Consider the following 13,827-nt stretch of genomic DNA (forward strand, 5'->3'; position numbering starts at 1 on the left):
AAAACTAGAACATGCTTTTCCTCATGGCCTCATGACATAATATGACACCAATGCAATAGTCTCAATGGCTAGTTAATACCACACTCAACAAATGCTGTATCTCTGAACCTACTTGACAATATTATACTAGAGGCCCAGTGCACGAAATTCATGCATGGGCGGGGGTTGGGGGGGTCCCTCAGCCTGGCCTGCACCCTCTCCAATCCAGGACCCCTCGGGGGATGTACGGCTGTCAGGATCAGGCCTAAACTTGCAGTCAGACATCCCTCTCGCAATCCAAGACCGCTGGCTCCTAACTGCTCACCTGCCTGCCTGCCTGGTCGCCCCTAACCACCTCTGCCTGCCTACCTGATAGCCCCTAACTGCTCTCCTGTCGGCCTGATCACCCCTAACTGCTCCCCTGCTGGCCTGATCAACTGCTCTCCTGCCAGTCTGATCACCCCTAACCACCTCTGCCTTGGCCCCCGGGACCCAAGCTTCCCTCCTCAGGCCAGCCGCAGGCACCCCGGACCCGGACTTCCCTGGCTCTGGCTGGCCACAGGCACCTGGGACCCAGGCTGGCCACAGCTGCAGGCTCCCGGGACCACGGGCAGCTTCTCCCGGGCCCGGCTTTGTCTGGAAGGACGTCCAGAAGACATCCGGTCTAATTAGCATATTACCTTTTTATTAGTATAGACTAGAGGCCCGGTGCATGAAAATTCATGCACAGGGTGGGGGGGGGTCCCTCAGCCCGGCCTGCCCCCTCTCACAGTCTGGGAGCCCTCGGGGGATGTCCTACTGACTGAGGTGAGCAACTGGCTGATCAAGGGAAGGCACCTGCCCCCATACCCCCTTGCTGCTGCTGCCCCTGGCCTCGCTCTACTAGAAGCAACCCCGCCGATCAGGGGAAGGCGATGCCCCCATCATGCCTCTGCTGCTGCCACTGCCGGCCGCCATGGCTGCCTGAGCCTTGGCCCTCGCAGCTACCACGGCTTGCCTGAGCCTTGAGTTGGCCCTGGCAGCGGCAGCCGCCATCCGCGGCTTCCCTGAGCCTCAGGCAGCCACTGCAGCTTTGTCTGGAAGGATGTCCAGAAGGACGTCCGGAAAACGTCTGCTCTATTTAGCATATTACCCTTTTATTAGTATAGATATACTCTATTGATTACTGTGAGCAGGGAGGGGAAATGCAGGTAAGAGAATTGACCAGGTCTAGGTGACTTCATTATAACCACAGGAAAAATGACTAAAACAATTTCTTTTTCTTTTTCTTTTCTGTTAACCCTCACCCAAGGATATTTTTCCATTGATTTTTAGGGAGGGTAGAAGAGAGAGGGAAAGACAGAGAGAAACATCCAGGTGAGAGAAACACATTGATTGGTTGCCTCCTGCAGGAGCTCCGACCAGGGCCCAGACTGGGGAGGAGCCTGCAACCAAGGTACGTCCCCTTGACTGGAATTGAACCCGGGACCCTTTGCTCCACAGGCTGACGCTCTATCCACTGAGCCAAACTGGCTGGGGTGATTAGGACATAATTTCATAACTCACGATCCATGGCACCATCCTCATCTATAAATCAAAATATAATCACATATTCACTTTTATAGTACAAGGCTTTAGTCGAATAACTCTCTGATACACAACCTAAAAAGCAAGAGATTAGCCTGGCCAGAGTGGGGTGGCTGAATGTCGACTATGAACCAGGAGGTCTCCGTTCGATTCCTGGTCAGGGCACATGCCTGGGTTTCGGGTTTGGATTGCAGGCTCTATCCCTAGTAGGGGGTGTGCAGGAGGCAGCCGATCAATGATTCTCTCTCATCATTGATATTTCTATCTCTCTCTCCCTCTCCCTTCCTCTCTGAAATCAATAAAAATATATTTTAAAAAAACAAGAGATTATTGCAGAGACAGGGAAAGAAAAATAAATAAATACGTAAAGTTTAGATATAGATATAGACATACACACATACATACCTAATGTCAAAAGGGATTTGAAATTCCTTGCTATAGGTCCAGTTATCCAAGGAGATCCATCTGTAGTTAAGGTCATTAAATCTGTAGTAAGGATCCTATTGATAAAAATTATGGTAGATGATTAAATATGCAAAAATAAATTAATTAAACATAAAATAAATTATTAACAATAGCTACTTATCACATAAAAATGAATGAACTCTTGGCTTAGGAGTACAAGCATTTCACATGCCAGCAAATCTCGTCCTCAAGGCTAAAGTTCCATTCATTTAAGAAACAAAATGAACATGGTGCCCTAGCTGGTTTGGCTCAGTGGATAGAGCATTGGCCTGCGGACTGAAGGGTCCCAGGTTTGATTCTGGTCAAGAGCACAAGCCCAGATTGCGGGTTCAGTCCCCAGTGGGGGGCATGCAAGAGGCAGCCAATCAATGATTCTCTCTCATCAGTGATGTTTCTATCTCTCCCTCTCCCTTCCTCTCTGAAGCCAATAAAAATATTTTTTTAAAAAAGTGAACATGGCATTCACATACTAAAAGTACTAAAATGCGTTTTTTTTAAAGTTCAACAAAATATCTGAAATGAAGAGCTCTGAAATATAAGTGATATAGGTCTGGTTTTGTTCTACTAAATGAGGTGTACCAGAGCCAGCCAACTTGTTTCCTTTTCTGCTTTTCCCCACACACAGGACTTAGCCTCTCCAATGAATAAACATGGAATAAATACTTAAGGACACAGGTTTGAAGAGGCACCTAGTTATTAGCCTACCCATGTGTCTCCACCCAGCCCTATTTATAACTCTACACTATGGACTCGGCCCAATACAGCTAAATATATCATGAGAAAGAAGGTGTGAAGGCTAATGCAGTTGCAACATGTCCACCTGCTAAGCTTTAGGACTGCTGATGACCTGGCTTTCAGGGCACAAGTCACCTTCCTGTCTCCTGGATCCTTGAAGGAAGCTGCGTGTTGAGTTCAAGGGGACCATCTTCTCAAATATATTTTTTCTAGACAGAATTTAGAGGTTAAAATTTTTTTCTTATTTAAAAGAAGCTGATCTGAAAAGGCTACATACTCTTTGAGTCCTACTACATGTCATTCTGGAAAAGATAAAACTATAAAGACAGTGAAAAGAGATGAACAGACAGAGCAGAGCAGGGAGTGAAATTACTCTGAATGATGCTGTAGTGGTGGATACATATCATTATACATCTGTCAAAACCCAGAATGTACACCACCAAGAGTGAATGCTAATGTAAACTACAGCCTCTGAGTGATAACGATGCAGCGTCACTGTAGGTTCATTGATAGTAATAAAGGTACCAACCCTGATGGGGATGTTGGTAATGGGAAGGCTGTGCACGTGTGGGAGTAATGGGAACTGTCTTTATTTTCCATTCCATGTTGCTGTGAACCTAAAATTGCTCCAAAAAACTGAAATCTTTAAATAAAATTCTCTTACTAAGAGAAAATATCTTATTGTCCATAAAGTAAAAGTGGCAGAGGCTTAGATTACATTTTTATGATAACTATTCCGAATTCTGAGCGAAAGCAACCAACTTAATTTGGTTCCAGATTGGTCTGACTTCCTGTGCTCATATTAAAATTCTGAGTCCCATTTAAAGCAAACAGTGGCTCAGTGTTACATCTAATGACCAAGAACCCATGTAAGTCACTGAATTGTTAAGCAAACCCATGAACCCTAAAAACAATAACAGTGGAGAAACCAAGATGGCAGCATAGGTAAACACCGGAAATTGCTGCCTCCCACAACAACTTCAAAAATACAACGAAAAGACAAAACGGACATCATCCAGAACTACAGGAAGGCTGGCTGAGTGGAAATTCTACAACTAGAAGGAAAGAGAAAAGCACACTGAGACTGAGAGGAGCTGCAGAAGTAAAGTGCAGAGGTACGGAGGCTCGAGCGCACGGAAAAGGGTTGGTACCTGAGGACGCGGCTTTCTTTTTGAATCGGGAGGGAGTCACAAGCTCCCACCTGCTCTGAACTCCAATTCCGGGAAGTCTCTGGGGACCCAGGACTCATACGGGGAGAAACAGGACTGTCTGGCAGTGGGCAGAACTCGGAACTTGAGGGCAGCTTTCCCTCAGAGGTGCTTGCAGTGATTACCGATTACCGGGACACTGAGACCCGTGGCCCCTTAGGGCAGGGCTGAGGATCAGCCATAGTTGCTTGCTCCGCCCTGTTGATTCCGAGACCCCGCCTCACCCAGGCTGCAGCAGAAGCTTTTACATATGAATGCCCTGGCCCTTTGCAATCTGAAAATTACCTAACAAATTGCAGCTGGGCCAGACAGACCCAGAACTTCCAAGAGAAGGCCCAAGGCCCCAGAGCAGCTTGCATTGCTTCACAGCTGGGCCCCATCTGGGCACCTCCAAACCCCCAAAAAAGAAGGGGAATCTGCAGATCTCTTCGTAGGTCCTGCTGGGTAGCCTCAGGCAGAGGCTAAATTAGCACCTCCTTAGATCCAAGAGCCAAGTGTACCCAGTGGTCAGAGTGGGACCATCCAGATTACAACTCCTTAGATCCATAAGGGTCACACTCAGGGGGCAGACTCAGTGAGCACCAAAGCCCCACTGAAGCAAGTCTTGCCCCAGAAGGGTGTCTTCAGCACAGAAGTTCTCCCACTGCAGACACAGCTGATTCTCACAGCCTGGAGGTCAATTCCTCCCAGCGATATCTACAACAATCAAGGCTTAACTACAACAAGACTGTGCACAAAGCCCACAAAGGGGTGCACCAAGAGTGTCCACCTCAGGTAATTGGGGAGACTGGGCCACTGGGCCCTATAGGACATCTAGCACGGAAAGCCACTCTATCAACACAGGGAAGCAGCCAAAACGCGGAGACAAAGAAACAGGACACAAATGACAGAAATGGAGGAAAGCAAACTACTGAATATCGAGTTCAAAACCACACTTTTAAGGTTTTTCAAGAATTTTCTAGAAACTGCCGATAAACTTAATGAGACCCTCAAGAAATCTAGTGAGACCCTCGATGTTGTGATAAAGGACCAACTAGAAATTAAGCATACACTGACTAAAATAAAGAATATTATACAGACTCCCAACAGCAGACCAGAGGATTGCAAGAGTCAAGCCAACGATTTGAAATACGAAGAAGCAAAAAACACCCAACCGGAAAAGCAAAATGAAAAAAGAATCCAAAAATACGAAGATAGTGTAAGGAGTCTCTGGGACAGCTTCAAGCGTACCAACATTCGAATTATGGGGGTGCCAGAAGAAGAGAGAGGGCAAGATATTGAAAACCTATTTGAAGAAATAATGACAGAAAACTTCCCCTACCTGGTGAAAGAAATAGACTTACAAGTCCAGGAAGCGCATAGAACCCCAAACAAAAGGAATCCAAAGAGGACCACACCAAGACACATCATAATTAAAATGCCAAGAGCAAAAGACAAAGAGAGAATCTTAAAAGCAGCAAGAGAAAGAAACTCAGTTACCTACAAGGGAGCACCCATACGACTGTCAGCTGATTTCTCAACAGAAACTTTGCAGGCCAGAAGGGAGTGGCAAGAAATATTCAAAGTGATGACTACTAAGAACCTACAACCAAGATTACTTTACCCAGCAAAGCTATCATTCAGAACTGAAGGTCAGATAAAGAGCTTCACAGATAAGGAAAAGCTAAAGGAGTTCATCACCACCAAACCAGTATTAGATAAAATGCTGAAAGGTATCCTTTAAGAAGAGGAAGAAGAAGAAAAAGGTAAAGATACAAATTATGAACAACAAATACACATCTATCAACAAGTGAATCTAAAAATCAAGTGAATAAATAATCTGATGAACAGAATAAACTGGTGATTATAATAGAATCAGGGGCATAGAAAGGGAGTGGACTGACTATTCTTTGGGGGGAAAGGGGTGTGGGGGATGCGGGAAGAGACTGAACAAAAATCGTGCACCTATGGATGAGGACAGTGGGGGTGGGGGTGGGGGGTGAAGGCAGAGGGCGGGGTGGGAACTGGGTGGAGGGGAGCTATGGGGGGAGAAAAGAGAAACAACTGTAATAATCTGCACAATAAAGATTTAATTATTTAAAAAAATAGTTTGTTGACCATTTACTGTCAGTCTCCAAGATTGGCACTCACCCACTCTTATTTCCAAAACAAACACCATTTCATAGAAGAAGACACTAAAGCTCCAAAAGGTGAGTGACATGTGTAGCTACCGTGATATAATCTTATAGTTTATATTTTATAAACTTACACATCTAAAAATATTCTTCTCTGACCATCTGTCCCAATTACATGTGAAGAATAAAATTTAGAGAAAAGTACTAAGCATCTGGTACCTACCATTTTTAGTATATGTGTATATTTATATATTTATAACATATTTTATTCTATATTTAAGATTTTAAGAATACATCTTTATAACAAAATCTATGTGGTTACTAAAAATTATTCTAGATCCATATTTATAAATACATAGATACAGAAAGATGTTCACCATATATTTTGAATGACGAAGTTACTTAACCATCTTAAAGATTTATTTCATTTTTATATTATTGGATTTCTTTGTATATACTTAGAAAAATCTGGAAAGATATACATAAAAAATTTTACAGCCATTACCTCTGCTTTATAGTATGTTTTTTTATTGGCTTTCTCCCTTCCTTATATTTTATATTTTTCTGCATCAGTTTTTGTACAATAACCATCAAACATTTATAATTATTTTTAAAGAATTTACAGAGAGAGAATAAGAAAATAATATCAGTATATGTGAATTTCATGCATGATAAAAGTAATCTATATATATAAAAGGCTAATATGCAAAGTGTCCCTCTGACCATCCAACCGGTCACTATGACACATATTGACCACGAGGGGTTAGATGCTCATGCAGGAACTGCCGTGACTCTCATTGGCCATTTACAAAGAAATGGTACTGCGAACCTGGCGCCGATAAAGCAACACTCAGCTTCCCCCAAGTGGGACAAAGGCCCTGCCACCACCCCAGAGTGACAGCCCACCAAATTGCAGCCAATGCTGCCAAGACCCCATGGTGCAAAATACAGCCCACAGCCCAGCCCAGCCTGGAAACGGTGGCTGTGGGTGCCAAGATAATGACATCACGTAGCAACACCTAGCTTCCTCTCCCTAGCAGCTAGCCTCCTTGGAATTTCTTCAGCCCAGGAACACAACTTGCTTTATAGCCAGGTGCAAACATTTTACGGTTTAAACAAATGTCTGTGAAACGTTTTCACGTGCCTCATCTCATTTGATCCTCACAGAAGTCCTGGAGTAGGTAGATAGGAGACTTGGTGGAATCCTATTTTCTTTTCGTTATCCAGGAAACAGAGATTTAGAAAGTTTAGAACCTTGACCCCACTGAAAAGAAGTAAGAAATGGTGGAACTTGCAAATGACTTCAGGTTTTCTCACTGCACAGAATATAGTCAAACATTGCTGCAGTTAAATATTTTACCCTTTGTTCTCCCTGCGTGATCTACAATAATAATCTGCTTCATGTTGATATTTACTGCTGTGTTGCTGACAATTACCTGAAAGAGAAGTTGGGGTACTTCACTGGGCTGGAAAAAGTTTAGCTAAATCAGAAAGCAGGTCTAAATAAGCAAGTTTACTCTATATGTATAAAAGGCTAAGTTGACTAGCGCATGCGTGATACAAATAAAGCTCTCTGTTGCCAATCGCACACGTGTTTCGATTTGTCATTGTAAATCATAAATTTGGTTGACACTTCTATTATAGAGAAAGGGCAAATAGTGATATTAAAATATTTCTTCTATTTAATTTCCTTTCAATGTGCCCGAATCTGTGCACTGGGCCACTAGTGTTTTATATCAGTAGACAAAAGAAACATTATTCAAATTGTAGAGTAAAAAAACTGACTGACCATTTTTAAAAAATTCAAATGGATCAAAATTTTAAATATAAGAAGGAATTCTTATCATTTTCAACAGCATGGATGGAACTGGGGAGCATTATGCTAAGTGAAATAAGCCAGTCAGAGAAAGATAAATACCACATGATCTCACTCATTTATGGAATACTAGAGGCCTGTTGCATGAAGATTCGTGCAATAGGCCTTCTTTCCCCTGGCTGCCAGCACCAGTTTTCCTCTGGCACCCGGGTCCCAGACCTTCACTCTGGCCACCGCCTTCCATCTTTGCTCTGGACATAGTCTTCACTGCAGCTGGAGCCTTCAGTCTTTGCTCCTCGCTCTGGCGGGAGTCTTCAGTCTCCAGCGAGAGCTGCTCCTGTAGCTCCTTCTGCCTCCCACCCTCCCCTTCATAGCTTGATCGCTGGTTTGCCTGCAGACCTCGCCGACGGGCTCCTGGGTCCCAGGGGGCCGCCTTGCCTGCGGCCCGGCTTTCCGATCACAATCAGGATCACGGGCCACAGGCAAGGTGGCTCCTGGGTCCCGGGGGGTTGCCTTGCCTGCGGCCTAGCTTTCCGGCGGCTCCTGGGGTCGCACACGGGGGCCTGAATGGCAACTCCCAGTGTCCTGCCCTGCCTGCAGTATGCAAATTAGCCGCCATTTTTGTTGGCAGTTAATTTGCATATCACACTGATTAGCCAATGGAAGGCGTAGCGAAGGTACGGTCAATTACCATGTTTGTCTATTATTAGATAGGATAATGAACAACATAAACTGATGAACAAAAACAGATCCAGAGACAGAGAAGCAGCAATCAGACTGTCAAACCTCAGAGGGAAAGTAAGGGAGGGTGGGGGTAAGGAGGAGAGATCAACCAAAGGAATTGTATGCATGCATATAAGCCCAACCAATGGACACAGACACCAGGGGGGTGAGAGCATAAGTGAGGGGGGTTGAGGGTTAATGGGGGGTTGAGGACACATATGTAATACCTTAATCAATAAAGAAATTAAAGATTGAAAAAAAATTAAAAATAATAAAATAAAAAAAAATTTAAATATAGCCCTAGCTGGTTTGGCTCAGTGGATAGAGCATCAGCCTTCGGACTGAAGGGCCAGGTTTGATTTGGATCAAGGGCACATACTAGGTTGTGGGCTCGATCCCCAGTACAGGAGGCAGCTGATCAATGATTCCCTCTCATCATTGAAGTTTCTATCTCTCTCTCTCCCTTCCTCTCTGAAATCAATAAAAATATATAAAATTAAAACTTTTTTAAATATAAGAAAGGAACTATAAAGATATTAAAAGGATAAAACATGTGTAAATATTTATTTAATTGGAAGAGAGGGGATTACTTTCTAAGCATAATCCCAAAGACAGAAACAATCATAAAAGAAAAAAACTTTGTAAGATTTCAATATGTAGAACTTTAAAAGTATGACAAAATAATCATTAACAAATGGGTAAGTTTTTTTAAAATTAAATAAGAGTTCTAACAAATCTGTTTTAAAGATGAATAGCCAATAGAAAAATAGATTAAAACCCATAAATGAGTAACCCCAAATCACCAATAAACATATTAAAAATATAAAATATGTTTAACCCCACTAGAAAGTACATTGTTTTGTTTTGATTTTTTAAAATAATATCCAAATCTGCACCTAAAATAAGCATTCTGCTAAAATGATGATGAGAGTATAAAGCTAGTACAGCTTTTATGGAGAACAAACTTGGAAGTTCATATTAAAAGACTAAAAAAGTGCATACCCTTTGAATCAGCAATTCCACTTCTAAAAATTTGTCTAAGAAAATAAATGATGGCAAATGTACACAATGGACTTTTTAAAAGAGCCATTAAACATGGTTTGTAGAAATATCTATACTGCACATAAAACTGTCACAAAATATTTAGTATAAAAAGGTTAAACTGAATATATAAATACTTACGATAAATCTGTATACACCGAAAACTTCCAAATGGATGTAGTGTATTTTTAAATTTTAATAGTAGTAGTATCTCTGGAAGTCGGGTTTCCAAGTTCTCTTCTCACTTTTCTATATTTTCTAATTTTGGCACACTGAAAATCTTTTTTTTTAATATATTTTTTATTGATTTTTTACAGAGAGGAAGGGAGAGGGACAGAGAGTTTGAAACATCGATGAGAGAGAAACATCGATCAGCTGCCTCCTGCACACCCTCCACTGGGGATGTGCCGCAACCAAGGTACATGCCCTTGACTGGAATCGAACCTGGGACCCTTCAGTCTGAAGGCCGATGCTCTATCCACTGAGCCAAACCGGTTAGGGCTGAAAATCTTTTTTTTTTTTCTTTTTTAGAAAGGCTTTCCAAAGTTACACCACCAAGGAATTGCACAGAAAAGCTGAGAACATCCCTAAGAGTCCCCTAATCTATGCACTTATCATAAGGTTATTAATTAGGTTTTCTGCCTCACTACAATGTGGCCTCCCACAAAATAGAGACTGAGTCTCCCTTGTTTTTTTAATGCCTCTTTTAGTGTATGGCATAATAGTAGGATGAATGAATGAATGATTACCTCTAGGAGAGGGCTAAGACGCCTAAGGTTTAGATTCTGTATAGGAAACACACAATCACTTACAAACACCCAAGGCTGGCCACAGAGCCTCTCAGTAAATACCAATTCCATTTAACCAACTACTCAGACTGGCAAATCCTTAACTTTTCCTTGACTCCTCTTTCTTTCTCTCCCACCTCACATTCAATCTATCAACTAATCCAGCTGAACAAATCTTGTGTGTTTCATGTTTAAAATGTGTTCTCACAATCACTTCCCTGCTACCACCCTGGCCCAAGCCAAGAATTATCTCTTGCCCAGACAACTGTAATAATCCCCTACCTGGCCTCCATGCTTCCACTCTGATGCATTGTACTCTTCACACAACAGTTAAAAATACCTTCTAAAAGGCAAATCTAATCATGCAAGTCCAAGCTCAAAACACCTAATAACTTGCCATCACCTGTAGATTAAAATCCAAAGTGTTCCCCATGGCTGACAAGTCCAGCATGATCTGCCTCACCGCCTCCTTTGAACTCATTCTCTCACCCTCTTGGCTCACAGGGCTCCTGCCACACTGGCCTGCTTACTATTCCTGGAACTTTCAAGCACCCTCCCTTCCCTATCCCTGTCTTTTTTTCTCTCTTTGCTGGGAATGCACTTCTTAAAACTGACCTCATCAAAAAGACCTCTGCTTTAAAAAGTCACTTTATCAAATGCCTCTCTTTAACGACTTTTTAAAAGTAGCAATCCTTCCCAATCGACCTTCACTTCCCCTTCCTTTATTTTCCTTCAGGGTACCACCTGTTATTATATTATATATTAATCTGTTTATTGTCTCTCTTCCACTAGAGATTTTCTATTGGGCAAAGACTTTGTTTTCTTAAACATTCGCTATCAAGCACTTGGAAAAGTGCCTGCCACCTTGGAGGTATTGAATAAATACTTATGAGATAATTAGGTGAATGAATAAATGAATGAATGACTTCAGCAAGATGTGCTTCAAGTTGTCATGTAAACACAGTATCTGGGCTAGTGTCTGCTCTAAACTCTAGAATATCTCCTGATGTCAACACCGAAAAGGAATGTAATAAAGCAGGTGTTATAACATCACAGTATTTAACAATGACACTGATGTTGATGATTACTGTCAATTGGCCTGGAGTTCTCCAAGCCCCAGAAAGCTCCCCCATCTCTCACCCCACTACCATTTAAGACCCACATCCACCTTATTGAAACAGAGTTTTCCTAAGAATTTATGAACAGATTTAATAGGCACTGTAAACTATTCCCATGAGGAAACTAGTTACTGAACACTGTTTCCTGATATGTGGCCCTGTAACACGGATCTGCTTTGCTAAAGTCACTAATGATTTCCCATTGGCTTAATTCCACCAGTGCAAAGAGGCAAGGAGAGGCCCTGTGATGCACACAAGCGTTCTCAAGGCATGTGTAGTGAAGCCTCAGGGTGCCAAAGTCAGCCGTGGTCTATGCCACAGATTGAGTAACTAAAAATAAGGTACGTAAGTTAGAGAATTATTTACTTAAAAAATAAACTGGACTGTAGACAGTGTCAAATACACTTCCTTTCTGACTTACATTCTTGAAAAAAAGCTAATGTAGAAAATAACCCTAGTTGACCATCTTGTCATTTAAGTAAAATTTGAATGATACTCCTGTCTGTGAACCACAGTGCTTCAAAAATACAAGGTTTTTCAAAACACCAGCGTAAGAGCAGAATAGTACAGAACCCAGGCTATGGAGTCAAGCCAGCCTGGGTTAGAATTCCATTTCTGCCACTTTGTTGCTGTGTGATCTTGGATAAGTTCTCCTAACTGCTCCCGGCTAATGCAAAGACGCGTTCCATAGAGTTCTTATAAGGAATGAGACTATGCATGCAAACTACTTAGTAAGTACACCTTGTCCCGCCAGCCTGATTCAGTGGTTGAGAATAGACCTATAAACCAGGAGGTCAGGGCTGGATTCCCAGTCAGGGCACATGCCTAAGTTGCTGGCTCCTTCCCCAGTGTAGGCGTGCAGGAGGCAGCTGATCAATGATTCTCTCATCATTGATGTTTCTAGCTCTCTCTCCCTCTCCCTTCTTCTCTGAAGTCAATAAAAATATATATATATTTAAATGTACATCTTGTCCCAGCCAAAGATAATCATAGAATGGGAAAATGACCTGCAGCAGGTGGAACCATGAAGACAGCGGAAGGTGAGAGTCTGCAAACATCTGCACATACTGGCAATCAATTAGGAAAAAGTCCTCCACACGTCTATAAATTAGAGCATCTATTAAACACACGCACATCGCATGCCTTGAGAAGAAAGAGCAACTTTCTTCATATCCCAATCAGCTTTAAAAGTTATGCAGCCTTCACACCTGCACTGACCATCCCTAACCTTACACTTGCAGGTCTGTCTCCTCAACTCATGTGCTGCAAAACCCCAAATCTGACTCCCTGGGGCCTAACCGCGAAAATGAAACCCTGAGACGTTACTAGATATAGTTAGCATTTACTTAGCAAAACACAATAGTCCCCTGCAGTATCCAGGTAGCTGAAACAGTAATCCCCGCCTTAGGCTTTATGGGTGACAGCACGTCCTTTCCATCCACGCTTCAGTGGAGAACTGAGGCGGTAAGTGCACCACAAGTAGCAAGGCCTGTGCCCTAAGGAAACTTCCGCTTTCCAGTTACTGAGGTCGGGGCGCGGGTCAGCCTCCATCCAGCCGGGGCCCCAGCGGTGCGCTTCTTCAACAGCACATACGCTGCCTTGGCAGTGCCCCCAAAGACCACAAGCTGCGTAGGGGAAGTCAGTGCCCAACAGAGGAGAAGAGCTCGGGGCAGGGGGCTCCCAGGCGGGTCCCGGGCCTCCCACCACGAAGGGAAGGCGGGCGCAGGCTCGCGGGGGCGGCCACACAGGGTACCTGGATGAGGTTGCGCTGGAGCAAGGCGGTGTGCACGCAGCCGGGGACCTCCCCGGGCAGCTCCAGGGAGCCGTTCCCGTTGCGGATCCTCCAACTTCCCCGCAAGCTAAGGCTGCGCGCGGCGGCCGTGGGGTCCGCACCGCACAGCGCGAGCAGCAGGAGCAGGCAGGGCCGCATGCTGGGACCCGGAGAGAGGTGTCGGTGCCGGTGCTGCGGGAGGCCACTGAAGCCACCGCCAGCGCGCTGGGAGCCCAGGCGCCAGCCCTTCCAGCCACGGCCCCGCCCCCGGCCCTGGCCCCCGCCCCGCCCGCAGGTCAGCTGAGCTGCAGGGACTCGGTGTGGGCGCGGGTGCGGAACGCCAGCCCCTTGGCTCAGCTCGGGCTCCTGGCGCTGCGCTCTGCGCCCGCCTCAGCGCTCAGCCTGCTGCTCGGGTATCAGAACGGGAGACGCAGCCGTGCGCAGTGATCGGTGCACACAGGCCCTGGGGCAAAGTGGCGCACAGTCCGGGGGAGCTCTGGGAC

The 13,827-nt window shown here is 44.2% G+C and overlaps 1 protein-coding gene across 5 annotated transcripts in view; it reads right to left on the bottom strand.

Moving 5' to 3' along the window:
* Positions 1-13,557, bottom strand: part of MANBA (mannosidase beta) — a 96,716-nt gene extending 83,159 nt beyond the window's left edge. For 4 of the 5 annotated variants that reach the window (XR_002830571.1, XR_002830570.1, XM_006094095.3 and 1 more), the window contains exons 1-2: positions 13,307-13,557; positions 1,951-2,045 (exon numbers count right to left, since the gene is read on the bottom strand). Coding sequence is in view for 3 of the 5 variants with exons in the window: in XM_006094095.3 (XP_006094157.1) it covers positions 1,951-2,045; positions 13,307-13,483 (272 nt within the window). In the remaining 2 variants the exon portion in view is untranslated. Of the gene's footprint in view, positions 1-1,950; positions 2,046-12,560; positions 12,656-13,306 lie in introns of those variants that run through there. The other variant, XM_023758402.1, reaches the window with a different exon arrangement.
* Between the last annotated feature and the right edge of the window lie 270 nt (positions 13,558-13,827).

Source organism: Myotis lucifugus, unplaced genomic scaffold (assembly GCF_000147115.1).
Source record: "Myotis lucifugus unplaced genomic scaffold, Myoluc2.0 scaffold_129, whole genome shotgun sequence".
In the NCBI taxonomy this organism is placed as follows: Eukaryota; Metazoa; Chordata; class Mammalia; order Chiroptera; family Vespertilionidae; genus Myotis; species Myotis lucifugus.